The following is a 26,610-nucleotide window of genomic DNA, read 5'->3' on the forward strand; positions in this document are numbered from 1 at the left end:
GTAAATCGGATTTCGAGAAGGATGGACCGATGGCTGCATATGACACCCCCTCGCGTGACTTCGATGCGTCTGTGTAAAACTCCGTGCAGGAGTGTTTGTATTGCAGTTCCCGGAAATGCATCTGAATTTCAATATCTGGAGCGTGTTTTGTAACCTGCATGAAAGATATATCGCATTTTATCGTCTGCCACTCCCACGGAGGTAGCAGCTTAGCTGGAGGCATTAGACGGAGCTCGAGAAGTGGAACATGCATTTCGTCACTAAGCTCCCTCACACGCAGCGAGAAAGGCTGTCTTATTGAGGGACGATTGCGAAAAAGTGTAGCATATGTCGTGTCATTAACGGTATTGAAACACGGATGTTGAGGATTTGAGTGGACTTTCAGAAAATATGCTTGGCTGATGTATGTTCTCTGCAGATGAAGTGACCACTCATTCGATTCTACATATAAGCTTTGTATGGGACTCGTTCTGAAAGCGCCAGTGGCCAGTCGGATTCCTAGATGATGCACTGGGTCTAGCATCTTTAGTGCGCTCGGGGAGGCAGAGTGATAAACTACGGCACCATAGTCAAGTCGCGATCGAATGAGGCTTTTATAGAGATTCATTAAACACTTTCTGTCACTACCCCATGTAGTCTGGGATAGAAGTTTCATTATGTTCATTGTTTTCAGACATTTTTCTTTAAGATGTTTAATGTGGGGGACGAAAGTGAGTCTGCAGTCAAGTATAACACCTAGAAACTTGTGCTCTTTGTTTACAGGTATTTGTTGTCCGCCCAGTTCTAAGCAAGGGTCTGGGGTCATTCCTCTCTTTCTTGTAAAAAGGACACAAGAGCTTTTGTTAGGATTGATCTTAAATCCATTCCTGTCTGCCCACATTGACACTTTGTTCAGGCCATGCTGTACCTGTCTCTCGCATACAGCGAGGTTACAGGATTTGAAAGCTATTTGTATGTCGTCCACGTAAACAGAGTAAAAGATTGCTGGTGGTAATGAAGCGCGAAGCGTGCTCATCTTCACGATGAAGAGTGTGCAGCTGAGCACGCCTCCTTGGGGTACACCCGTTTCTTGCGTAAAAGGACGCGAAAGTACATTACCGACTTTTACCCGGAAGGTACGACTGGACAGATAGCTTTCTATTAAGTTTAGCATATTACCATGGATGCCCGTTTCTGACAAGTCTCTTAGGATTCCGTAACGCCACGTCGTATCGTACGCCTTCTCCATATCAAGGAATATGGATAAGAAAAACTGTTTGTGAACAAATGCGTCTCGGATATTTGCTTCTACACGTACGAGATGGTCAGTTGTGGAGCGCCCTTCTCGGAAGCCACACTGATAAGGATCAAGCATTTTGCTCTGTTCAAGGAAATGAATGAGTCGCCGATTAATCATTTTTTCGAATACCTTACAAAGGCAACTTGTCAGGGCTATCGGGCGGTAACTTGCCACTGAGGAAGGATCTTTGCCTTGTTTCAAAACCGGGATCACAATGGCTTCCTTCCACGCGGTTGGAAGGTACCCTGCATCCCAAATGGTGTTGAAAAGTGTGAGTAGTGTAATCTGCGTGTCATTGTGTAAGTTTTTGATCATTTCATATATGATTCTGTCAGATCCCGGTGCAGAGCTCTTGCATGCGCTCAAGGCAGCTCTCAACTCGGCAATGCTAAAAGGACAGTTGTATGGTTCATTCTGTTGACATTTTCTCATGAGTGGCTTCCTTTCTTCTATTTGTTTATATTTCAGAAAGGATTGCGAGTAATGGTTGGCACTTGACACGCTCTCAAAGTGCTCCCCAAGTGAGTCCGCCTGATCTTGTAGGGTATCGCCTTCTGTGTTTACCAAAGGGAGTGCATGTGCTTGTCGCCCTCTTATCCTATTGACCCTGTTCCAGGCTTTCGCCTCATCTCTGAACGAGTTAATACTCGATAGAAACTTCTGCCAACTTTCTCGTCTGGCCTGTCGGCGGGTTCGCCTACCTTCGGATTTTACTTTTTTAAAGTTAACTAGATTCTCTGCAGTGGGAGAAGCGCGTAGCAACCCCCACGCCCTGTTCTGTTTTTTACGAGCGATCCTACAATCGTCGCTCCACCATGGGACACGCCGTTTGCAGGCCAAGCCTTTTACTTCTGGTATGCATTTAAATGCGACATCTATTATGAATGCTGTAAAAAACTCGACTGCAGCGTCAATTCCTAACGAAGACAGGTCAGCCCATGGGATACTAGTTAGAGATCGAAATTTCTCCCAATCAGCTGTCTCAATCTTCCACCTAGGAGCGTGTGGTGGATATTCGTTTTCTTTATGTGATCTTAGCAGTATAGGGAAGTGGTCGCTAGCGTAAGGGTTGTCGGTAACTTCCCATTCAAGTTCAGGCAGTACAGACGGGGAGACTATGCTCAGATCGATTGAAGAAAAGGTATTGTTTGCAAGAGAGTAATATGTGGGTTCTTTCTTATTGAGAAGGCACGCTCCGGAAGAAAAAAGGAACTGTTCAACAAGACGACCTCGCGCATCTGTACGAGAGTCGCCCCACAGGCAGCTGTGCGCATTGAAATCGCCAAGAACAACATAAGGTTCTGGCAATTCGTCTATAAATGACTGAAATTCATGTTTGTTTAATTTGTAGTGTGGGGGTACGTAAAGCGAGCAAATGGTGACGAGTTTGTTAAGGAAAACAGCTCGAACCGCTACTGCCTCAAGGGCCGTTCGTAGCTGTAAACGTTGGCAGGCTACGCTTTTTTGAATTATAATTGCGACACCGCCCGATGATGCGACAGCATCATCGCGATCTTTCCGAAAAGTAACATATTGTCGGAGAAAGTTTGTGTATTTTGATTTTAAGTGTGTTTCCTGTAAACACAGCACTTTTGGATTATGTTTGTGGATAAGTTCTTTCAAATCATCAAGGTTTCTAAGGAGACCTCTGACGTTCCATTGTATGATTTGTGTATCCATATTTAATGTAAATTAGTGCTGTGTGTACGGAAACGGAAAGATGCCTTAGATTACAGAGCCCTTTCGAGGCCCTGTAATAGGTGTTCTGTTCTTTTTGAAGCGTTCAAGCGATTCTCGACGCTCCTTAGGCGCTTGGTGCGCCTTGGGGACAGGTGTAGTGTCCATTGCCTCGTGTGAGACGCCGGACAAGAGCTCTTGCGAGCGAGAGGTTTTCAGAGGGAGTCCCGCCTTGGAGGGCAAGACCCCTGCGCCCACCAGCCCGGAGGTCGATGGGGCTCCCTGAGGGATTTGGCTGCGCTGGCCGTCGCCAGTGCTGGAAGGGGCCTCGGAGGTTGGGGCAGCCTCGGCTGCACCCACCTTCGGTGTGGATGGTCCCTTCTCCTCGGTTGACGGAGCAGCGCTAGCTGCAACCGCCGCGGGGGCAGATGGCGTAACTGCCGACTCACTGCCTGTGGGTCGGACAGCCGCCGGAGGCCGTTGTGACGCTGCCCCCTTACGCGCCACATCGGCAAAGCTGCTCTTAGACAGGTATGACACCCGCCTACGTGCCTCCTTGAAAGATATGTTTTCTTTGACTTTGATTGTCACAATCTCTTTTTCTCTTTTCCAGGACGGGCAGGCGCGCGAGTATGCGGCGTGCTCGCCATCACAGTTGACACAATGTGGAGTCTTCTGACATGTTTCGGAGGAATGTTCAGTGTCACTACACTTGGCGCATGTCAGCCGGCCTCGACAGTTCTGTGAACTGTGGCCGAACCTTTGGCACTTAAAGCATCTCAGAGGATTGGGCACGTATGGCCTAACACGAAGTTTGATATAACCGGCCTCGATGGACTCGGGGAGGACACTTGAACCGAAAGTGAGTATCAGGTGTTTCGTATTGATCTCTTTGCCGTCTCGCCTGATCTTAATTCGCTTAACATTTATGACATTCTGTTCACTGAAGCCCTCCAAGAGTTCAGCTTCAGTGAGCTCTAGCATGTCATCGTCCGAGACAACGCCGCGGGTGGTGTTCATGGTACGGTGCGGAGTTACTGTTATTTGGGTCTCCCCAAAAGAGACAAGTTTCGGCAGTTTCTCGTACTGCTTCTTATCGTGGAGCTCCAAGAGAAGATCACCACTTGTCATTCTCGACGCCTTATATCCTGTTCCAAAAACTTCAGTTAATGTCTTCGATACAAGGAACGGTGAAATGTTACGCACTAGTTTGTCTGAGTTTTCTGAGTGGATCACATGGTATTTAGGAAAGTTCTGGACTTGTCGTCCGAAAAACTGAAAGAGATCTTCGGTGCGCCCTCGTTTGTGAGGGCGATCAGGGAGTTTGGGGAAAGAAGTTTCCATGAAATATATAAAAATTCGGCAACAGCGCCGACCGCCCACCACGGAGCCCAACGAGGGGACGCGGCAGAGCTTGCACGCAAGTCTGCACGACGCCAGTCGTACGCCGTCACTATAACCGAATATGGTGTACCCAAGGTTGGATAGCCACACAGGGTTAACCCTTGCCGCCAGGAGAAAAGAAGTAAACAGAAGAGAGAAGGAGACAGGAAAGGTCAAAAAGTGAGAGATAAAGACGAAGATTCGAGGAGGGAGAGACAGGAAAAGGCGACTGCCGATGTCCTCCAGGTGGGTCAGTCTGGAGGTGCCGTCTATGTGAAGCCGAGGCCGAAGAGGTGTGTTGCCTCCGCCGGGGGGCCTTAAAGGTCCAAACACCCAGCATCGGCTCAACCCCCAGGATCCCCTTTTCCCCAGACACGGCTAAGCCGCGCACGGCTACACGCGGGAGGGTCCAACCCTCGTGTGCTCGGGTCCGTGGTGTCGCAACACACCAAACGCCTGCTGACGCAGACGCCCCTGCGGGGATTTGTGAAGCTGTACGCATTGAAGATTTGGGACTGCTAGCTGTTATGTTTGGCGTATCTTTTACCGCTGAGAGTTTGGATACGTTGTGCGCGCTTAGTTCTTCACGCACGACGTCGATACGATTATTATATACTTTCCTACGTTGGGTGTATCTTCCCCACACACACATTTCACCGAGACATATTCCAGCTTATGAGCAGAGGAAAAGTCACAGTACAGTCGGCTATGTGCGATACACATTTTCTATCTGATGTGGCCGGGCGGACCCTTTCAGCCTCAACTATAGCTTCATACAACAATAGCCTGCATCTAAACATACACACATATCGCCACAGCGGCAGGTACTGTGTGATTTAATTGCGTCTCGCGCGAATTACACGGTCAATAGTTCAATGCGACGATACAATAGATAACGTTGATTCACTGCATTACATTATTTACAGGGCTTTGGCTCTTCAATCGACTCAAGTGCCCTTCACTTTTTTATAAAAAGTGCGCATGCCGAGGACGGCATATATACCTGTGAAAAATGTATACCCTTAGGGTCACGTGAAATCAATATTTCCGATGGGCTGATGCGTATTAAGGTACAGTCGTGAGCAAGTAGCCCAGACGCAGAGAACGTTTAATATGAATATTAATGCGAACAGCATTATTGGCCCCGTCAGAACAGTAGTACTTCAGGCTGTCTAGCTATCGACCCACCAAGAATATCCACCGATGCCGAAGATAGTGCAGCCTGAAAATGGTGGGCCGTTCCAGTGAGCATGTGCAATGATTCTGTGCGCGCTCTTCAATGAACCTGTTCGATGCCAACTTTTGTGACTGTTTACATGTCTGTGGGCTTGCGCGTACTTCACGGCGGCGACGCCAGAAGGCACAACGTGTCCATGAGGAAGCGAGAGAGCTACAGGAGCCCGGCTGCAGGTACCCGCGTCACAGATGCGTTTCGGCTAATCGAATACTTTTATAGTCATATCGTACATGAGTTCTGCCCTATTTCTTGGTAGCTTGGCATGCAGGCTGAAATGAAGGTGCCTGTTCGACTAATGGAATTCATTGAGACGATTGCGTCGCACGGCGCGCGTGCTGTGCTAAACGATAAATCTTTTTGCTAATACCGTCGTCTAAGCACTTTTCCTCTCGAGTGTAGAATTATCGTGATGTGTTGAAAGCATGCGTGCGCATACCGAAGGCAAGATGCTTAATTGAAGTTTAAAGTATTTCTTCCCTCCTTTCCCTTTCCCTCTCTCTAATTTTTTGTATATGATGTATCACGTGAGCTTGGAGTTGCGCTAAAAAGAGAGGGACAGCTGCAGGTAGAAAGATATAATGGACCTAATAGTTAATAAACCTTCAGTGCCCCTTTGGGACACTTGTTACGTCTTACCATCAGCCACATTTAAATGGTGTCAGTACTCATAAAAATAGTAACGACCTTTTTTTTCTTTTTGACCAATATATACTGGCCGTATTTTTTAACTGCTAACAGCTCAGGCCTGAGCTATTACTCCGGCTCTAAGTTCAATCACTTCTGTGACAAAAATACCCTGACGATGTACCAGGCACACGCAACTAAATGCAGGCCACATGCACCACAGGAGGAAAGAAACGTATCGAAAATTTGATTCATAACGTACACTGCGGTTATTCAGGTTATCACACCTAAGCACGTGAGACACGAACAGATCTTTATGTTCCGCGAATCGGTCCGCGTGAGGGTGGAGATTCAATAATAATGACGGGTGGTGTCGAAATCCACGGCCCAGCGATGTCCTCATCAACGTAATAAACGTTGATCTTGAAGGCCATGCTGTTGCTTGCAGCAGAAGGCGGAAGTGGTTGCGGGAGTCAGAAACACGTCATAGACGTCAAATTCGGCGCTGAGGATCCTCAAAAAGGTATTATCAAGATAAGATAACGCGATATTTAAATGGTTCCTTAAGCATATTGCAAATAGGTAGTATTGAATCCATGGCGCATCGACAATTTCAATTGGTATTAGATCTCAAAGGCTATGCTTTTGCGGCCTGCACACGACGGAACTTTGAATACGGCATGGCCGACATGTGTTAAAGATTGTGCATAAACGTTTTTTTAATTTTTCTTTTCTCCACTGCCATGTGGCAACACAGAGCACACACATTCAGTACCTCCATAAATTCGTATACGGTGTCAGCAGTCTATGCATATTTACTACAAGCCATACAAGACTATAAAAGCGTGTGTACGTCTTTGTGCAAAGCCCTGCTACCCTAGCTCCTGCTATCGTCGCTGCTTCCCTCGCCATATTTCTGCATACGCCACGTTTTTTTTTTCATTCTTATATTCCTATTCCTATATATTCATATTTCCTTTTTCTATATCTCTTTTATATCTTTTTTATATCTTTTTTATATCTTTTATATTATCTTTTATATCTTTATTACTGTATCTATATATAGCTTAATTTCAGTGTAGTGCCGTGATTCTTTTTTCTTTTAAGTTTTCTCTGTAAGTGCTTATATTAATTTATTTGTATGTGTGTATTCAGTGTATAGTTCCTTCATCTTTAATTATATATATAACTTTTTTGATTACTTTTTGTACTTTTGTAGGCCTCGTATTTATTTCTTTGTGTTAGTGTGCTTTTTATATTTGTCCTTGGAAATGTCAGCGCCGACGCACGTGTATGTGGAATATGAGGACGGAGGCAAGGCGATCGTCTCGGTAAGCCTCATAAAGGATTTCAGTCCCAATGACATGAACGATTTGGCGTGCAACAAGCGCATTTATTGGAGAGACCATGGAAAAGGCTTCGAAGGCGAGGAAGGGTACTACTCCGGCAACATCATGGTGTTGGGATGTGAGTATATATCAACTTTCAACACTTCATTTGCTTCGCGGGGGTCGATCGCAGGGCAAAGTTGTGACTGGTGTTGTAGATGTCGCGGGGGGCTTTTCTCGTAGCTGGGTGCTTTTTTTTTTCGTTGCGACGATATATTGAATTTTTCACAAGTACTTCTCCAGGAGGGCACATGTAACAGGCAAACGGAGGCCTCAGGAAAGCACCTGAGATTATAGTAACAGGTGCAGATCGCGGTGCTTTGCGCTGCATTTCATGCAGCCTCTATGTCGCTAAATGAAGCATGCACACAGCGCTGTGTGTGCGTTCCTTTATTGGGTCCAGTTATCGTAACGAGTCCTGATCGACGAGATTAGTGCTGCGATGTTATGGCGATGACTTTTCCAACGTTATTCCTTCTCGCAACATCAGTGGTCATAGTGACGCTCCGACCGCGCTAGAGTGGCATAGAATCGGCGTAAGGCATTGTCACATAATCGCGGCCTATCTTAGCATACAACTCACGGTGCGATCGTGGTTATAACATAGGCGACTTATATGTCATTGATAAAGGAAATGGGAAAATAACTGAAAAAAATGTAGCCTTGTATGTGCTCGCCACGCGTTACTTGGTCTGAAATTGGGCCTCGTTGCCGACTCTACCGAAAATTTTAGCTCAACAGACCCTATGTTTCTCATTTGACACGCGCGACATGTGTTCAAAAGAACGGAAACCTGCTGCATCAAGACTTAATCTGTGTTAATTAACACACGTTAGCACGCAACATGTTAACGGATGTGATGTGAAGCAACAAAATGCCCATGCTGTAGTGTGCTTGTTTTGGGGCACTTACTGCTTCCGCTTGTTACTTTTCCTTTTCTGTATGTCTTGTAGAATCCCTCAGTTATATTTAGCGCCTAATGTGGCACCTAATAGCGCCTAATATGGCATTTGCGATGACCATCACAAATGCCATAATTTATTGTAATCAGCATTTTGTTTACATTATCCTTCAGGTGGCAAAGCTGATTTGATTGCCAGGATGTCGAAGCAGCACAAGCCTGTTCCCATGGACGTGTTTGAGCAATCAAGTGAGAGACATCGCCACAAGCAGAAGCCAGCCCTCAAGGTAATAAAAATGATAATAATGCTTTAACAATTGCAAAGTTTGCCGAAACAAATATTATGCAACTTAATTTTCCTCTTGCCATTTACATTATTACTAGGATGTACCAACAAAGGAAAAGCGGCGCCGACTAGAAAGTGCAAAAAAATCAAGAATGCAGAAGATCCTTAAGAAGAAATCTGCTGCTGCAGATACGGACTCCAGCAGTGAAGATGACTTGGTGCCCGGAAGATGCTGAAGAAAGCGGAAAATGAAATTGCAGGGCTCAAAAACAAGTTAAGAATATCCGAGCAGCAGCGGATTGAAGAGCGGCAGCAAAACCAGAAACTCCACAGCTTACTCGAGGAGAGGATGAGTGAGCAATAATTTATTTTTAAATGACGGTGTCACTTTGCTTAGAAATTTATTTTTGCAGTATTCTGTGTCGCCTCACAAGTGTGCTGCCAGTCCTTGTGCATGAATGGTGTTGTAAAATGCCTCAGCATGCAAGCTAAGGTTTTAGATTAATGCTAGTCAGTGGAATTAATTGTGCTATGTGTGGACATTTATGTGACAATTATGATTGTGTTTATGTAAATGTGCACCATGCAGATTCCATGGAGGCCTCCATAATTGAGGCACTAAGAAAAGAAGTTCGTGCGGCAAGGCTGCCTTCACAGGTATGTAATGTGGCATGTTGATATTTTATGGGGAGCAAAATTTCATGATTTTGAAATGTCAAATCAAGTCATGCACTGTTTCCCATGGACAGATTTATAAATTTAGTTACTTGACGATCTAGTTTAACCTTTTGCTGCCACAATCACACTTCTATCATGACATTTCCTTGGCAGCTGACATGATTTGCACCCATAGTACTTGATATAGAATTTCTCATCTAAGCAGCAGCAAAATAATATTTGTCGATCTAAGTACACGAGTCTAGCTGCATCCTAATAAACAACTAATAAATGACACTTCTGTATTGCTCATGCACTGATCTCACATTTTGCAAAACTTTAGCCTGTTTACCTTTAACCATGGAGGAAGGAAAAAGATAGGTGGGAGCATACCGCAACGCGATTGAAGCCAACCTGGTGACCCAACCTGTGGTCGCATGCCGAAGTTTGCGGCTGGTTTTAGTGTTCCCACTCTGCAGGCAGAGCCACGGCAAGGCAGCTGAACAAGCGTGCACCGAATAAATATTGGCATAGCTACTGGGAACCAAACGTCTTAGGAGATCTCGACCAAAGAGGTCACATGTTGGGCCACTACTGTGGCTTCATGGAGCGTTCGCTTGCCAAGGCTGGCTGCCTGACGTAATGCTCCCTCCTATATCTTTCCTTCCTCCATGCATTTAACTGCACAATTATCAATGCATATCTCTAAGCACGTGGGAATCTAATAGCTACAGCAATTTGTCTAAAGCAGCTAAACTTTTTAATTTGCAGTAAAGTTTTGTGTCAAAAACAAAACCCTACAAGCCTTAATGGCCTTACTCTTTTACCAGTGCCTATTGGAGAAAATGTAAATCGACTTCTGATAACTGTACTGTTCTTCAATTGCCCTTTAGGGTTGTGCTGCAAATGTTTGCAGCGATGATTTGCAGCAAACAGTCCGGGAAGCTCCCATGAAGCCATGTGAGGTGAGAACTTCATTGGCATTGGTATATTTATTTGTTAGAAATAACTATGCATTATGCATTGCTCATTATTTATGTAGTCAACTTTAAAACAAATCTAACTTACCACGATATGCTAGTGTAAACGTGATGGTATTGAGCTTTGGTGTCGTATATTTTATGCTGAATTATAATTTAAGGTAATCAAACCAAGGAATGGGGAGTGTGTGTTACTCAACAGCATTTCTAGTTTGCATATGCACGGCTTTGTTATGCGCTATGCACATTTCGTGCATGTTAGTGCACGTAATACTGTACTTATGGCTATATACTAGTTACTGTGGATAAGCTTTTCTTTGCTTCTTTGCACATTCCTGCTTGTGTACAGTCTAGCTTCTGTATCACTGGTGAGCACTAGGTAGCATTATTGTGCAATGCATGGAATCCTGCTAATATGTCTGCAGTGTAGATTTCTCAGCGACAAGATCATTACAATTGTTTTCTGAAATAAAAATGTATTCCGCAGTGCAAGAAATAATGTGTAAACTTTCATTAAGGGTTATGTTTCAATGCAGTAGCAGTATAATTAGCAGAGTGGCAAATTGAGTGAATTGGCATTCGTTGTCAAATAAACATAAGAGCACTAACAACAAGGGAGAAAAAATATACGACACAGGAAAGTGCCTGTAGCACTAGCTGTTACTTCCGTTTCAAATTTAGCTACAGTTATACCCACCACTTTGGTTCAGCCACTGCGACGTCCTACCACAGAGCACAAAGTAAAAAGAAATAATTATCAGTGTTGTGAGCCACAATCCAATGAAGCCAGAATTCAAAACAGCTCATGCATCGATTTATGTGTACATTGACGAACTTGAGGTTTTAAAAAAGTATCTGGAGCCCTTTACATGGCTTTTCTCATAATCTATGGGATTCACGTCCAAAGGCCAGGTTATTATATCTCCTTTGCATTAAACAGCCATAGGCAGAAAAAGCAGATACTCGCTCATACTTGCTCGCCTATATATTTGGAGGCTATGCACTCACTCGCAGTCATTGGCACTTGCATTCATGAAAGAAAGAAAATCTATTCCCGCATAGTGCAATACAAAATGGTATACAGTATCATGTGGCATTTGCAGTTGCTTGCATTGACACTTAATGGTGCCCAGTCATGATAATTCTTGCATCCACAACCATTCACTCACATTACATTCACTCGCACTTGTGGACAGCCACCTATTATACTCGCATTCACTGAAACTCGCTGCCACCAAATTTCATTCATAGTCGTGTTTATCAGCACTTGCTGTTATCCATACGTCCCCTCAAGCTTGTTAACACTCCCATTCATACACACATCCTTGCACCTATCATTACTCACTAGCACCCTCCTATGCCTGTGAAATAAGCGTGGAGCAAGTACGAGTTGGTATACTTGTGAACATTTTGACCTATACAAATTAAAAAGCTGGTGTTTTTCTTCCAGCGCAGCAATATGCAATAGTATAATTATTCACTACAAGTTTCTGGGGCTTCAGTAGTTCTCAACAGTAGTGATAGCATGTAGTGCTCTGCAGTGTTGCATAGTTGTCACACATGAGGCAACACATGGGCTGTAGTATTTCCGCCAGCAAGATAACCTTATGCATTCAGCTGAAGAGCACCATGTAGTGTGACACAAATTTTTACGTGGTTTAAAGCTTCAAATATTGGGTAAGCTTGCATTGAATTTAGACTGAAGAATGCACACACTTCAGGTTGTCCCCATGCAGCAACCGAATGAACAATCAGTGTTTGATGTTTCTCTTTCCTGTTGTGCTGTGTCATTCCTACATTCTGCTCCGAAGCAATCGTTTTTTCTAGCCCAGACATATGTTTAAGTAATAGCTGACAAGCACGCTTCTTGCTTCTCGGTCTAGATCTATGTGTTTTGAGCCATTGGCAAGGAAGGTGGCAGGTTAGGCCCTGTTTAATTTCAGAAAAGGGCTCAAAAAGAACTTTGCCATTGCTCTTAGACACTTCGCATAGCTTCTTTATAGTTCATGTGCTAATGCTGATAAGTCTGTGGCCTACACATTTAAAGAATTGATGTGTGGTGGTAATTGCAATGTGGTTGGTTCCTGGATTTCAGGATAATTTCATTCAGGAAAACTCCCGAATGGCAATTGATCAACAAGAGTCTACCACGCTGTATGAGGTATGTATACACAATACATGAAAGCCCAGCTAGTGTGTTTTGCATGGGGCTGCGAAAAATTAAGATCTGGAAATCTGAACAGCCAGAACGAAGACAGATTTGTACGCATTTAGTTTGTACTTTGCAAGCCTAATGTAGCAGCCACGGGACTATAAATGATATTGTTGCTTTCGCCACTTTATCTAAGAGAGTGGATGCTGAAGTGAGTGGGCGAAAGCACTGTCTTGTTAATTTTTAGCAGAATAAGATGACCTAGTGAACATTGTCTTTAGCTGTTTTGGATTGCGAGCACTTTTTTCTTGAAGCTAAGCTTTTTTCCTATATTTTTCTATCTCCCCTTTTCCTAAGCCTGTGTTTGGCATGGTTGCTGCTGCTGTGGTATCTTTGTAGGCATGATTGTGGATATGTATATGCAGGTTTATATGCAAAGATTGCAGGCTCCAGCACTTGGGCTGACATAGCTCTGTACGCTCTCGGACTCACTAATGCCAGTTAGTATGCTATATTGTGGATAAAAAGAAAGTTGCTATTTAAGATGTGGGTATAATGATGACTTGAAGGTATATTTAAATCACACTGACCTCTTAATGGAATAACATGTTATATCCAGTGGCACCTTGGGTTTAGGCATTCGGCATGTGCCACTGTGACCCAAGGGGGTACAGAATCATTAAATTTAGCTAGATGTGTGCCATACAAACATCATGATGTTGCTTTTGTCATTGTTGCATCGCTGCATGCAGTAGACATCTCACAATGTGTATCTGCATCTGCTTTGTTTGGCATTTGCAATATGGCATAACCTGTGAGCAGTGTAGTGCATAAAGAAAAAGAAATTGCATGAGACACTTGCGCACATATGTTTATGGTGAACAAAAAACATTGCATAATTAAAATTACAGGTCCCACAGGGTGAAAGTAAACACCATTATATGCAACTTTACTTTTATAGCACTTCATTAAGCATGTCACTAAGACTTTGCTTCACGTTGACTCCAGTGTGTCTTGGATCTGCATAATTATTTTTTGGTGTTCTGCATGGGCTCCCACACTGTATTGCTCAGTTGTATTTGTTCTCTAACCTGCATCTATTGTACACCCTTGAGGTACTCGTTGCTATGATGTGCTATCAACTTGCTATTTGTGTTCAGGATTTGGATCTCGGTACTGCCCCAGTGGATGGGGCACTGCCAGCTCATTGCGAGTTGGGAAAGCCCAGCTGCGTCCTTGGGCCTCGAGAAGAGGTGGCAGGCAGCCAGGTAGCCAGCCATGTGCCTTCCACCCATGTGCCTTCCACCCATGTGAGTGTATAGATTTATCCTGATAATTTGCACCTGCTAAGCCGCTATGCTTGCTAGACAAAGCCTAACGAAGTGTTTATTTCCTCTTGTTAAACATTGTGTCATACTGAAGAACTAACATTGCCATGAATGCACTTGCAGTTGGTCTGCTTGAATTTTCGAATCGTACTTTGTATACTAGTTTATGCCAACTCATGAGAATCGTGCTATGCGGATAGAGCTATCTGCCTCCTGCTCAGAAGGCACAGTACGCACCTCTTTGGCCTCTGCTTCATGTAGATGGCAACCCCAGACTGACCCACCCGGGAGAAATCGGTAGTTGCCCTTTCCTATCCTCCTCTCTAATCTTTGTCTTTCTCTTGCTTTCGATCTTCCCTGTTTCCTCTTGGCTTCCTCTTACTTCCACTTTTTCCAAACAGCAAGGGTTAACCTTGTGTGGGATAGCAAACCTTGGTTATAACAGATTCGGTTATAGTAGGGTACGTACAGCTGGCGCCTGCAGGATGTGTTTTTTCACGGTCTTGCATCATCCCCTTGTTGGGCTCCATATGGAGGTCGGTGGTTGGCGGTGCTGCCGAATTTCCGCATATATTTATGGCATGTTCTTTTCCCCCACTTGCTGATCGCCCTCATAAACGAGGGCGCACCGAAGAAGTATTTAGCTTCTATGGCCAACATAGTGAAAACTTTCCCAAATTCCATGTCATACATTCCGAGAAAACCGCAATGTCAGTGAGAATGATCTCCTTTTCTGGTGTCGAAATCAATAACCGATGTTCTTGGTCAAGGCTATAAGCTTTCCAAACTTCCTAGTGGAGATCTCCTTTTAGAACTCCGAGATAAAAATCAATATGAAAGGCTGCCGAATCTTGTCTTTTGGTGACGTTCCAGCGAATGTGACGCCGCATCGCACCATGAACACCAGCCGTGGTGTTGTATTTGATAGTGACCTGATTGATCTGACAGAGGCTGAACTACTTGAAGGCTGGGGTGACCAGAATGTGATCAGTGTAAAACGAATCAAGATGAGGTGCGATGGTAAAGAAATACAGACTAAGCATCTTATTCTCACATTCGGCTCAGGTGTTCTGCCTGAAACAATCGAGGCAGGCTATGTGAAGATCAGGGTCAGGCCATATATACCAAATTTCCTCCGATGCTTTAAATGTCAAAGGTTCGGCCACAGTTCCCAGAACTGCTATGGCTGAATAACCTGTGCCAAATGGCAGCGACCATGAACATCCGTCCGAGTCATGCGCGAACACTGCACACTGAATTGTGAAGGGGAGCACCCTGCGTACTCGCGGTCCTGCCCATCTTGGAAAAAAGGAAAAGAAACAATGGCAATCAAAATCAAAGAGCAAATTTCGTTCAAAGAGGCACGCAGGCATGTATCCTTCTTGCCAAAGTGGCGCGTCGGGGCAGTGCCACATCTGCCTCCAGCGGCTGTCCGGCCCGTACACAGTGAGCCGGCAGTGCCGTCACCTGCCCCCTGGGCGGTTGCAGCTGGCGCTGTTCCACCGTCCGAGATCAAGGGGCCATCGACCTCTGGGCTGGTGGCCTCAAAGGCCTCATCACTTAAGAGGCTTTCTCGACAAACAAATCGCTCTCAAGAGCCGGTGTCCAGCGCCTCGCAGGAGGCGATAGACACAACACTTAGTCAAACGGCACCACCAGCGCCTTAGGAGCGGCGAGAATCTTGACCATTCCATAACAGAGAAACATCGCATTATGGGACCGGCAAAGGGCCCTGTAACCTAACTTTTCTTGTTAGACACACAGCACTAACCTCGTTCCCATATGGATACGCAAATATTACAATGGAACGTGAGCGGACTTCTTCACAACCTTGACGATGTTAAAGAACTCGTCCGCAAATTCACTCCAAAGGTGCCGTGTGTACAAGAAACACACCTAAAATTAATGCAGACGAACTTTCTAAGGCAATATGCCACTTTCCGCAAAGACCGTGATGATGCACTCACCTTCTCAGGGCGTGTAGCCGTAATAGTCTATAAGGGCGTTGAATGTCGGCAAATAAATCTCTGAACCCCCCTCGAGGCAGTTGCATTACGAGCTGTGCTATTTGGTCAGCTAATCACGGTTAGTTTGATGTACGTCTCCCCTTCCTGTCAACTTACTAAAGCAGAGTTTCACAGCTTGATCGATGAACTTCCTCCACCATATGTAGTCGTGGTGATCTAAATGCACATAGGCCCATGTGGGGCAACACATGTGCGGATGCGTGTGAGCGCCTGATAGAAAATTTTGTTTTCTTCAGGTGCATGCTTATTGAAGAAAAAATAACCAACATACTACACTGTTACACATAAAATATACTCGTCCATAGACTTGAGCATAGTTTCGAGCTCACTATTTCCGTACCCGGAGTGGTCTGTTCTGAAGAATCCCTATGGGAGTGACTACTTCCCAATTACATTAAAGGTAACAAAACCAGATGCATGCTGTCCGCATTTTCTTTGATGAAACCTCGAATCTGCAAACTGGGAACTTTTCCGAGAACTCGCATATTTAGGCGGTGATGACAATTCTGATTTTAACGCAGATGATGCTGTGGCATACCTAACTGATTGTGTTATTGATGCTGCAACAAAATGTATTAAACAATTTAACGGACTGGCAAAGAATCGTCGCAACCCATGGTGGAATGACGAATCTAGGAAAGCCCTCAAAAATCAAAACAAAGCTTGGGGATTGTTTCACAATTCTCCAACAGCTGAAAACCTTATTTCATTGTGGCCAGAATATTGTCTCAGGCTTTTGCTATCCTGAGGTTTGACTATGTGTTAATTGAATGCCACACTAATGAACTTGTTTGGCGTGGGAAAATTTGTGTTTATAGCATTGAAGAACCATTTATAAAAAAAAAAACTTTTAATGTATCTCCAGATAGGTTCTGCTTACGTAGTTTGTAGTTTACTTTTTGCCAGTGGCGATGCTGGCTAGTCTTATAGCACGTGCTTGATGCACAAGCAATGTGGAAATGAGATATAATCACATTCACTGATTATGCATGCTTATTGTATGCAGTCTTCTGTAGGGTATTCTTTCTAATGTCAGGTTTGATATTTTTTGTGTAAAACAGAAATACTAGGAAAGGTAGGTTGGCTAATCACATAGGTGTGCTGCTTTTATTTCAGGGGCCAGTCCCAGTACCTGGAGAGCTGGGTGTGGAAGCTCCACTCTTCACACCAGTTGGTGGAAAGGCAAGCTGTGTTTGCTTATCTCAAACTAGTTTATGTCATTATAAACGAAAATATGTGCCGAGTACTTTACTCGGTACTAACTGTGGAGCTTAGTGTATGCAGTTGTCAAAGCAGCCAGTACAGCAGTGTTCTGGAGAAATAACAGGTGCTGACGTGCTAGTATTTCAAGTTCATTCGCAGTGCATATAAAGATTGCCATTATTCCACTAAAATTCGTATTTCTGGGAATGTACCACTCCTACAATGGTTTTATTCGTCTATTAAAATGAATGCTCTGCTAGCAGTGGTGCATTGCTGTGTGAGCACGAAAAGTCGACATCAGTCGTCTATGAGCAATGGTTTATGAGAGTACTTATGTGCATTAATACCTTGTTAACTGAAAGTAGTAAAATCTGGAAAACATTTTGAGATAGGTGAATTTTCCAAATAATCAGTCGTGGAAATTGCAGTGAAAAGTTGAGTTCGTTTTAAAAAATTTACTGCTACTGACAAGCTTTTCAACAACAGCTAAACATAAAGGTTTCAAAGAAATAAATAAAAACATGCCAGAGATATCACTCGGCTCCATTTTGTGGCCCTGCAGTCTTATTCTGTGCATGAAAAGTGCGTAGGGCTGGTCTGCTTCGTGGTAGCTCCTGGACCTAGAAAAGCGTCCTCGAGCCGCTTCACACATCGCATGAGCTGATCGTTCCCGACGCTGCATTTAACTTTATTTCGCAGCAAGTGAAGCACGTTTCTTGTTTCAGCAGATGTCGGCACCTTTTTAGGTCTTTCATTATCATTGCCTTCACCGCCCCTTCCGTTTGTAGCCATCCCAGCGATTTCGGTGTCAGTAAATTCACCTATCACCGGTACATCCTGGTTGCATAGCACACACTTGTAAATGCTCATGTCGCTTTCTACTATGCAACACACGTAGCACAGACTTGCAGGGAACCCTGCCACATAAAGCGACGTGAGCATTCACGAGTATGCGCTATATGCAAGCAGGGCATACCGAAACGCATGCTGCACATGGGTTTTTATTCTATGCTGTATAGACTAAAATTCAATGCCGCGAGCATTGTGTAGAATAAAAGTAAAACGGAAATTGGACCTCTGATGGTAAATCGCATGCGTTGCACAAAGCGAACACAACGAACTGTGTCAAGCATGCTATTTTGCCGGGCCTGCCTCTGCGCATGTCTCTCCCATCACATGATGTGCTACATGGTTGCTTGACAAAGTTGTTATGCCACTAGGTTCTGACTTCACATCCTAGGAAAGTGTCCACTTTGTGGTAGGTGCAGCAGTCTTGCGCGAAGTTTGTTTAACGGTCCTGCGGCAGAGTTCTTGTTCCACTCTTAGTGAAGATTTTGAGGTATCCGCTATTTGGTCCAAAAATAGTTCGATGCCTTAGAAAATTTCCACAGCCGATTTTTTTTTAGATATGAGATTTTGAGTTAACACGGTATTACTGTAGTATGATAAGGCAGCTCAGGAGTTCTTACCATGTTTACTAAGTAGTGTGCCAAGGCCTTGATTCAGGCTAGTTGGTCTCGTACTGGGAGCCTCAGTATCGGTTAAAATGCAGGGACAGATAAATGACTACCACATATAGTGCTAACTTCCAACTGCTTATTTTGGAAAGGAAGATGTCCTTTTATGGACTCTCCACACGTCCACAATGGTGTGACATCTTGTAAATGACAGCACGCAAACATCACTTTTTAAATAAGCAAGTTCTTTATGGGATGGTGACAGGGACGTAGTGCTGACGCACCTGTCTGCTAAGTACCGAGTATAAACAGCTTCTATTACCTCGCATGTCAGCTGTTGTCTGGCTCTGCCCACGATACTGCACTGGTCAAACAAATGTGCAACCACACTTTCTACAATATTGGGCCAGTGACTCACTGCCAAATTTCTTTACACTGTTATTATGCTCCCGTAGCCAATCATTCAGGCATCATCCTGTTTGTCCTACATAAGATTGCAGATTGCATTGCAGGTGTAAGTGGCAGATGACGCAGTGGTGTTTGGCAACAGCATTCGGGTTAGTCATCCAGCATAGCCTTGCTAGCTTGTTAGGTGCAGAGAATACTAGTTGTACATTCAATCGCTGGCCAATCTTTTTTGAGTTGTGTGATAACTTATGTATTTAATAAAAAGAAAAGCCTCGCAGTTAAAAAACAATTTGTCCTGGTCCGGGACTCGAACCCGGGACCACTGCCTTTCCGGGGCAGCCGCTGTACCATCTGAGCTAACCTGGCGGCTAGCAGATGGCAGGGCGAAGTCGAACTTGTTGACAACTCGAAGCAATTAAAGGCAAGAGTTTGACCTAATATTTCTGCTGAAAACCGCAAGGTAAATAGGGGCGTGCCAAGGCATTGATAATCCGCAACCGCAAATCATTCGCAGCCACGACTGTAGGCAACATTCAGTACGAGAAAAGAGAGCAAAAATCAAGTTGGTTTAAATTTTCTCGGCTGCTAATCAACCCCTTTTTTTTCTGCAAGAATATCTTGGCAATTGCTATGAACGGTTGGATGTCTGCTTTACCCTTTATTAATTACTTCTCTCCAACTTGCGGGTTTCTGTAGAACTATTAGGTCAAACTCTTGCCTTTGCTTCGAGTTGTCGACAAATTTGACTTCGCCCTGCCATCTACTAGCCGCTTGGTTAGCTCGGATGGTAGAGCGGCTGCCCCGGAAAGGCAGTGGTCCCAGGTTCGAGTTCCAGACCAGGACAAATTGTTTTTCAACTGCGAGGCTTTTCTTTTTATTAAATACATAAGTTATCACACAACTCGAAAAAGATTGGCCAGCGATTGAATGTACAACTAGTATTCTCTGCACCTAACAAGCTAGCAAGGGTATGCTGGATGACTAACCCAAATGATGATGCCAAACTCCACTGCGAAAAAAGGCGTGAAAATAAGTTTGTTGATTGTGCCTCGTGCATCATCGGGCAATTACACCTGCAGTGCTTTAGATTCTCTATGTAGGACAAACAGGATGATGCCTGAATGATTGGCTACGGGAGCATAACAATGTAAAGAAATTTGGCAGTTAGTCGGTAGCGTGCCATTGTAGAAAGTGTGGTTGCACCTTTGTTTGACCAGTGCAGTATCGGGGCAGGGCCGGACAGCAGCTGACATGTGGTCTAATAGAAGCTGTTCATATTAAGTACTTAGTAGACAGGTGCGTTTACATTGTGCCCCTGTCACTATACCATAAGGAACTGGCAGATACATCTAATATTTACGCAATCCTTAAAGACTGAAAGCTTGCCCGACGACTGGAAAAAGGCCCATGTCGTACCAATCTTCAAGACTGGCGACCGCTCCCGTGCTATAAATTATCGACCAATTTCTCTGACCAGCATTCCTTCTAAACTTCTAGAACATATAATCTCATCCAACCTAATGTCTCACCTGGAATCTATCAACTTTTACCCTCACCAGCACGGCTTCAGAAAACTATTTTCATGCGAGACCCAACTCGCCGAGTTCACCCATGACATTCTACATTTCATGGACCTTCATTTGCAGATTGATGCCATTTTCTTGGATTACTCAAAAGCATTCGACCGCGTTTCCCACAATCACCTACTTCAAAAACTTGCATCTATCGGAATCCCAAATAGCTTGCTTACCTGGCTTGAACACTTCTTAAAAGGGCGCACACAGTTTACCTCTGCAAATAACCATAATTCATCTCTTAGCAGCGTAACATCGGGTGTGCCACAGGGCGCTGGTTTATCGCCTCTACTTTTCCTCATCTACATCAATGACTTACCTGCTAACATTAAGAACAAATTACGTCTTTTCGCGGATGACTGCGTCCTATATTCCCCAATCAAAGGCTCGATTGAAATCGCCGCTCTACAACAGGATCTCGATTCCATCGCAGTATGGTGCGAGAAATGGTACATGCCGCTTAACCTTACTAAATGCAAAGCTCTGTCATTCACCCGCAACCACACCTTAACCAGTCATACCTACACAATAAATTCAGCTCCTATCAATCATGCCCCGTCTTACAAATATCTCGGCGTTCACATGACATCGACACTATCATGGGCAACTCACATTGACACCATCTGTTCTAATGCTTCACGCACCCTTGGATACTTAAAACGCAACTTAAAAGCCGCATCACCAGAAATAAAAAAGCTAGCATATCTAACATTCGTACGTCCGCAGTTAGAATATGCGTCACCTATCTGGCACCCTTCCCAATCATATCTAACCTATGACATAGAAGCAATACAAAATCGCGCTGCTCGGTTTATAACTTCCAATTACTCTCGTGATACCAGCATAACCGCACTAAAACGTTCACTTGAACTACCATCACTTGCTTCCCGCCGGATCATCTCTCGTCTCTGCTTGCTTCACACCTTTTATTACCATCCACACTCCAGGCATTCCCTGTTAAATCCACCCTTACGTACATCCTCTCGCTTAAGCCACAGTCGTCCTATAGCAAACATTAACACTCGATCATCTGCCATGAACACTTCATTCTTTCCCGACGCTATAACCCATCGGAACCATCTTCCAGAAGATATCGTGACATGCACTGACCGTAAAACGTTCCGAGAAATGTTAAATAACCACACTGCTTAATTGCCGATTCCACCAACCCTTACTCTAACACGATGTTCCCTTCTTTTTCACAATTGTTCCTGAGTTGTATTTGTTTATTGTTGTTCTTTACTGTTCTGTACATTTCTTCTAACATTGTTACAAGGATTAAAGCCCTCCCTTATGTAATGCCTCCGGGCCTTTAAGGTGAAAATAAATGAAATGAAATGAAATACGTTCTAGGAGAGAAAAAATAATAGAGTAATGCAGAATGTTGCAGGAAGCTCATTGCATAAAAGATATCTGATATAGTTTAAGTCCTGCATCTGTTGCGCTACCCAATAAAGAAAAACCCATGCTAACGGTGGTATCCTACATGTGCGTGGAATGTGGTTTGGTGAAAGTACCATGTGTTGAACAGTTGCTTATGCTATTGTGTAACATTTAAGAGCTTTTTTTTCAATGCCATGAAACCAGTTGAAGACTAGTGCCCTTTCTGTCCTGTCATCCTTTCTGCATTGTAAGACATTTCTTTTTTCCTCCAGAGGATGAGTACTTCTATTCAATTAGTTCAGCACTGCACGTGACATTAGGTATTGCCTAATGACTCGGGCTCTGAGCAAGGTGTGCGACTATTGTGCAATGCAAAAGAGCAAAAGCAGTGCCAGTGTCCAACTGAAATGACACAGCAAGTCAACATTGCCTTGTCATTGGGGGAAATTGTACAGGGATGCCAAAATGTGTCATGCCTTGTTGTGTCTTTATTCTCGCATTTGCTAGCTGCCTTGCATGACACTGCATTGGCCACCTGCCTTCAGGACGGCATAATTGCCCTCTGTAGTTGTGATGATCATGACCACGGTTTCGTTCGCAGCTGTTGTGACAAGTAGTAGTTCATTGTGACTTGGTGCAATGCATGCTGTCTCACAAACATGGTGGCTATCGAGGATAGTGATTGTACTGTGGCCAGGCTTGCATCCAATCAGCCAGTTACATTGAGATTGTTGTACAATCTGTTGTACAGCCAGCTCAGTGGTGAAAAAATTATCAGGATGGACATGTGGTAGTGAATAGCATGCCTCCGACAAAGATGCGGCCACGTCTTGTGCTATGACTGCACTGCAAAGAAAGTACTTCCTCAAGGCCCTTGCCGCTGCGAGCAGTATGATCAGTCGCGAAATGACATCTGCAGCTCCTGCACTGCTTATACGTGAAGTAGAAACAAGATTTGCGGATTGATTCAGTATAAAAGTGTGTTGGTGTGAACATTTGTTTTTTTTTTCTTTTCATACCCTTAACAATTCAGCATTTGGTTAATTCAGAATTTAGTTCCAGTCCTGTGAAATTTGAATGAATGAGGTTTTACTGTATTACACCCCTTCTTTCACCGCATGTGTAATTTGAGCTCACTGGGGTACTGCAAGAACTGTTTTCAGCCTCAAGGGTAAGATTGCTAGCTGTGGGACAAAGCAGCTCCTTAAGCGTGCAATAAGTTTTACTGTGGTTTTCTACTCTTCCCATCTGCTTCCCTAGACTTTTTCTCAAGTATAAATAAAAACCAGTATATCCCGTACAAAAGGTGCTTGTCGCTGACTGTGGGATTAAATGTGGTGAATCCTCCGAGGTAGAATTGTTGTCCCTGGGCCATTATCAGTGAAGCTTCATCGACTAGGGCTTCCTACAGTCAGGGCGTAAACTTTGAACCTTTTGCATATATCTTGGTTTTATCCTTGAGTGCCATCACTGTTTGGCAACCTACTTTTCCTTAATAACTGTTACCTTTTTTATCCATTATTTCAAGAACAGAGACTTTTTCTGAGAGTACATATGCTCTTTTGTATTTGAGTAATTAATCTCTTGCAATTTTTATCTTTCGTAGGTTCACATTGGAAATGGCCTATTTATCTGTGCCAACAAGTGGACGTGGGTCAATCAAGCAAAGACAGACAGCACATTTGCCAGGGAGGTTGCCCGGTGCCTGTGGCAGCCACATGAATTGGTCGGCAGGAGTGTGACGGGCAAAATTTGCATGCGCAAACTGAAGGAAGGTGGCGAGGCAAAGCCAGCATTAACACCAGAAAAACTTGGTGCAGTTCGAAGTAAGTAGACCCTGTCCTGCTAGCTCATGTTTTCATAATGATTGCGAATTGTTTTGAAGTTAAAGGAGCAATGCCTATCGCATGGTGCTATTTCTGCACGAATATAATGGGCTGTCGGTAAGATGGGGTTGTATAGAGGTGATCTTCTTATATGGGCCGACATAGTTTACATCTACACATCAGGGGCATGCATAGCTGTATGTGCATATTTAGTGATGCGCTCTCGCTAACAAAAACTATCACTTATTTTCTATAGTGGTATTATAGGTGCATTAATCTTTCCTATTAATAGTTCTGCACTGGCATCTATGCGGTGTTTTCCATCTGCATATTCCGCGGTGCGGTAGCGAAAAGCTGTGTAATTTGTGTAGTCACTTGCATGAGCTGGTATATACTTGATAATTTAATGTAAAATATGTGTGGAAATGTATTAGACTATTTCTGTGGTCTTTTATTGCAATTCTGCAGCCATTTATATTGTTTGTAAAACACGAACATTTCACAGAAATGGGAACAAGGCAATGCGAGGACGAGCGCTTGCTTTCAACTGCTGTGGTTAATGTTGAAATATCAATTTACGTGGGTAAAAAACTCATAAGCCTCCGTGTTCTATTTTTGCAGTTTCTCTGTGAGATGTTCACGCTTTACACTCAATATCGTGCCAGAACTAGCCCAATCAGTTACGCAGTGGAGCCACCTACTGTGCATGTCAGTTCCAATGGCTTGTGGAATCTAACAGAGCATGCTTTGTTTGCATTTTTTGTGCAGAGTCATACGAGCACTTTGTGGCGAAACATACAAGCGCTGTGGACACGGAGGCCAGGAGGCTCAAGGACTTTAACAAGCACCTGGCCACCATGCTGCGTGATGCGAAATAAAGATGGTTTGTGCTGCGTGCCCTAAAAAGTGTCCTCTTCGGAGCTGGCTCATTGCTCGACTGTGCGATTGAAATTCACTCGCTGCAGTGTCGGCAGACGATGTTACTGTGTGCAACTTCATCAGAAATATTGCATGAACAAAAGAACTCGTTCAACACAAATGAGAACACTTGTACAATGTAGCTAAATAAGAATAGCGTCTTTTGCATAGCTGAAGAGAACATTTTCATGTAGCATACACAAACGAGAACGATATCGTTGAGCGTAGCCATGCGAGAACGATATCGTTGAGCGTAGCCATGCGAGAACGATATCGTTGAGCGTAGTCATGCGAGAACGATATCGTTGAGCGTAGCCATGCGAGAAGGATATCGTTGAGCGTAGCTATGCGAGAATAATCTCGTTTAACATACCCATACGAGAACGATCTCGCTTACTGTAGCCATACGAGAATCTCGTTCAGTGACGATGTCCACTCGTACACATGTGACATACGATGTCGTTGAGTCTACGAAGCAATAATAGCGTGGAGAAGTTCTCGTTCAATTATCGTACATATTTTTTCAATAGGGTAGTGCAGGAAAAGGGTGTGAGTAGTGTGGCAAAGAAGTGAGAAACAGTGATGGCTTATTAGCAGTTTATCAAATGCCTTTATTTTTGCTATTACTGGAGCGCCATACGTAAAAAAATTCTCGCAGCTTAGATTCATGTACACTACAGCTCTCGCTAATAACAATCCAAGATATAACGAATTATTGGTTCAAATCACCACATTTCATTGCATTAATTTACAATTTTCTGACCATGCTTGTTGAAACTGCGTCCACATATAATGAACATATTCAGTAGCGCTGTGCTGTTACAACGAACATTTCAAGTAGAACTTGTTGCTGGGCGAGTTGGTTGAAATCTAATGAATACGCTGTTGCACCAAAAGGAAAACTAAAGACTTAGGAGGGACAGTAAGAAGCGACAAGTCAAGCACTGAACTTCAACTGATTTTATTCTTACAGCAAAGCAGGGAGAATCAACAAATGTGCATGCATACATCAGTATTGTCTAGAGCGATTACAGTGATGTTTTTAACAGCTGCATCTCGTTGTCGAAGAGGAAAACAGACATATCACTAATGCAACTCGTGCCTCTCTCTTTTATGCTTTTTTATATATTGCCACTTCTGCCAAGTATCTTAATCTGATGTAGTGGCTGGCACGTGCCTGCTACGCGCATTACCTTTATTAATTACAGACAATTCATGCTCCTGGGCCTGGTCATTGACACATTTCACATATGGTCTAGTGTGGTTTTTCTGGCATCCTGACTTTTTCTTATGCACGGACACAGTCCAGCCAACTTGCGTGGTGCTGAGAAAACTGGCACACCAAATGTAGTAGCATTGAGGCATATCACATAAAAGAGAGGCATGAGTTGTATTAGTGATATGTCTGTTTTTCTGTTTGACGAGATGCAGCTGTTGAAAACATCACTGTAATTGCTCTAGACAAAACTGATGTGCGTATGCGCATTTGTTGATTCTCCCTGCTTTGCTGTAAGAATAAAATAAGTTGGAAGTTCAGCGCTTGACCCGTCATTTCTTACTCTCCCTCCTAAGTCTTTATTTTCCTTTTGGCACAACAATGCATTCATTAGAAACATTTAAAACCTGGCCGCGGTAAAAGGAGGGCGCTTACCAAGTTCGGAAGTTTGAAGTTGTGACGGGACTTGGCGCATCCTCCGCTGCAGTTTAATCATGATGAAAATATAGCTACCAAGTGTGGATTTCAGAAGCCACAAGGGAATTCACTTGTTTTCAACCATGCAAGGGTAATCACACTTTCAAGGCATGTCTCCTGTGGGTTTCAGAACAATGCCATGTAGTGTATGATGGCGGTGGTCTTTGGAGACTGGCACGCGTAGCTCTCTGTCACGTGCACTGCACTGTTCTCCATGTGACACTGCTTG

The 26,610-nt window shown here is 43.9% G+C and overlaps 1 protein-coding gene and 1 long non-coding RNA gene across 2 annotated transcripts; both read left to right on the plus strand.

Moving 5' to 3' along the window:
• The first annotated feature begins 5,948 nt into the window (after window positions 1-5,948).
• On the plus strand, window positions 5,949-8,940 carry LOC140216460 (uncharacterized). The gene is made up of 3 exons (XR_011893142.1): window positions 5,949-7,667; window positions 8,664-8,776; window positions 8,874-8,940. It is a non-coding gene; the product is annotated as an uncharacterized lncRNA (long non-coding RNA).
• Window positions 8,941-9,003: 63 nt separating this feature from the next.
• Window positions 9,004-24,664, plus strand: LOC129382873 (uncharacterized). The gene is made up of 8 exons (XM_055067102.2): window positions 9,004-9,128; window positions 9,365-9,432; window positions 10,326-10,397; window positions 12,508-12,573; window positions 13,725-13,874; window positions 17,036-17,101; window positions 23,551-23,770; window positions 24,539-24,664. Exons 1-8 carry the CDS (start codon window positions 9,005-9,007, stop codon window positions 24,646-24,648), a joined length of 876 nt encoding a protein of 291 aa, XP_054923077.2. The 5' UTR covers window position 9,004; the 3' UTR covers window positions 24,649-24,664.
• The last annotated feature ends 1,946 nt before the right edge of the window (window positions 24,665-26,610 follow it).

This window comes from Dermacentor andersoni, chromosome 3 (genome assembly GCF_023375885.2).
Source record: "Dermacentor andersoni chromosome 3, qqDerAnde1_hic_scaffold, whole genome shotgun sequence".
NCBI classification, from domain to species: Eukaryota; Metazoa; Arthropoda; class Arachnida; order Ixodida; family Ixodidae; genus Dermacentor; species Dermacentor andersoni.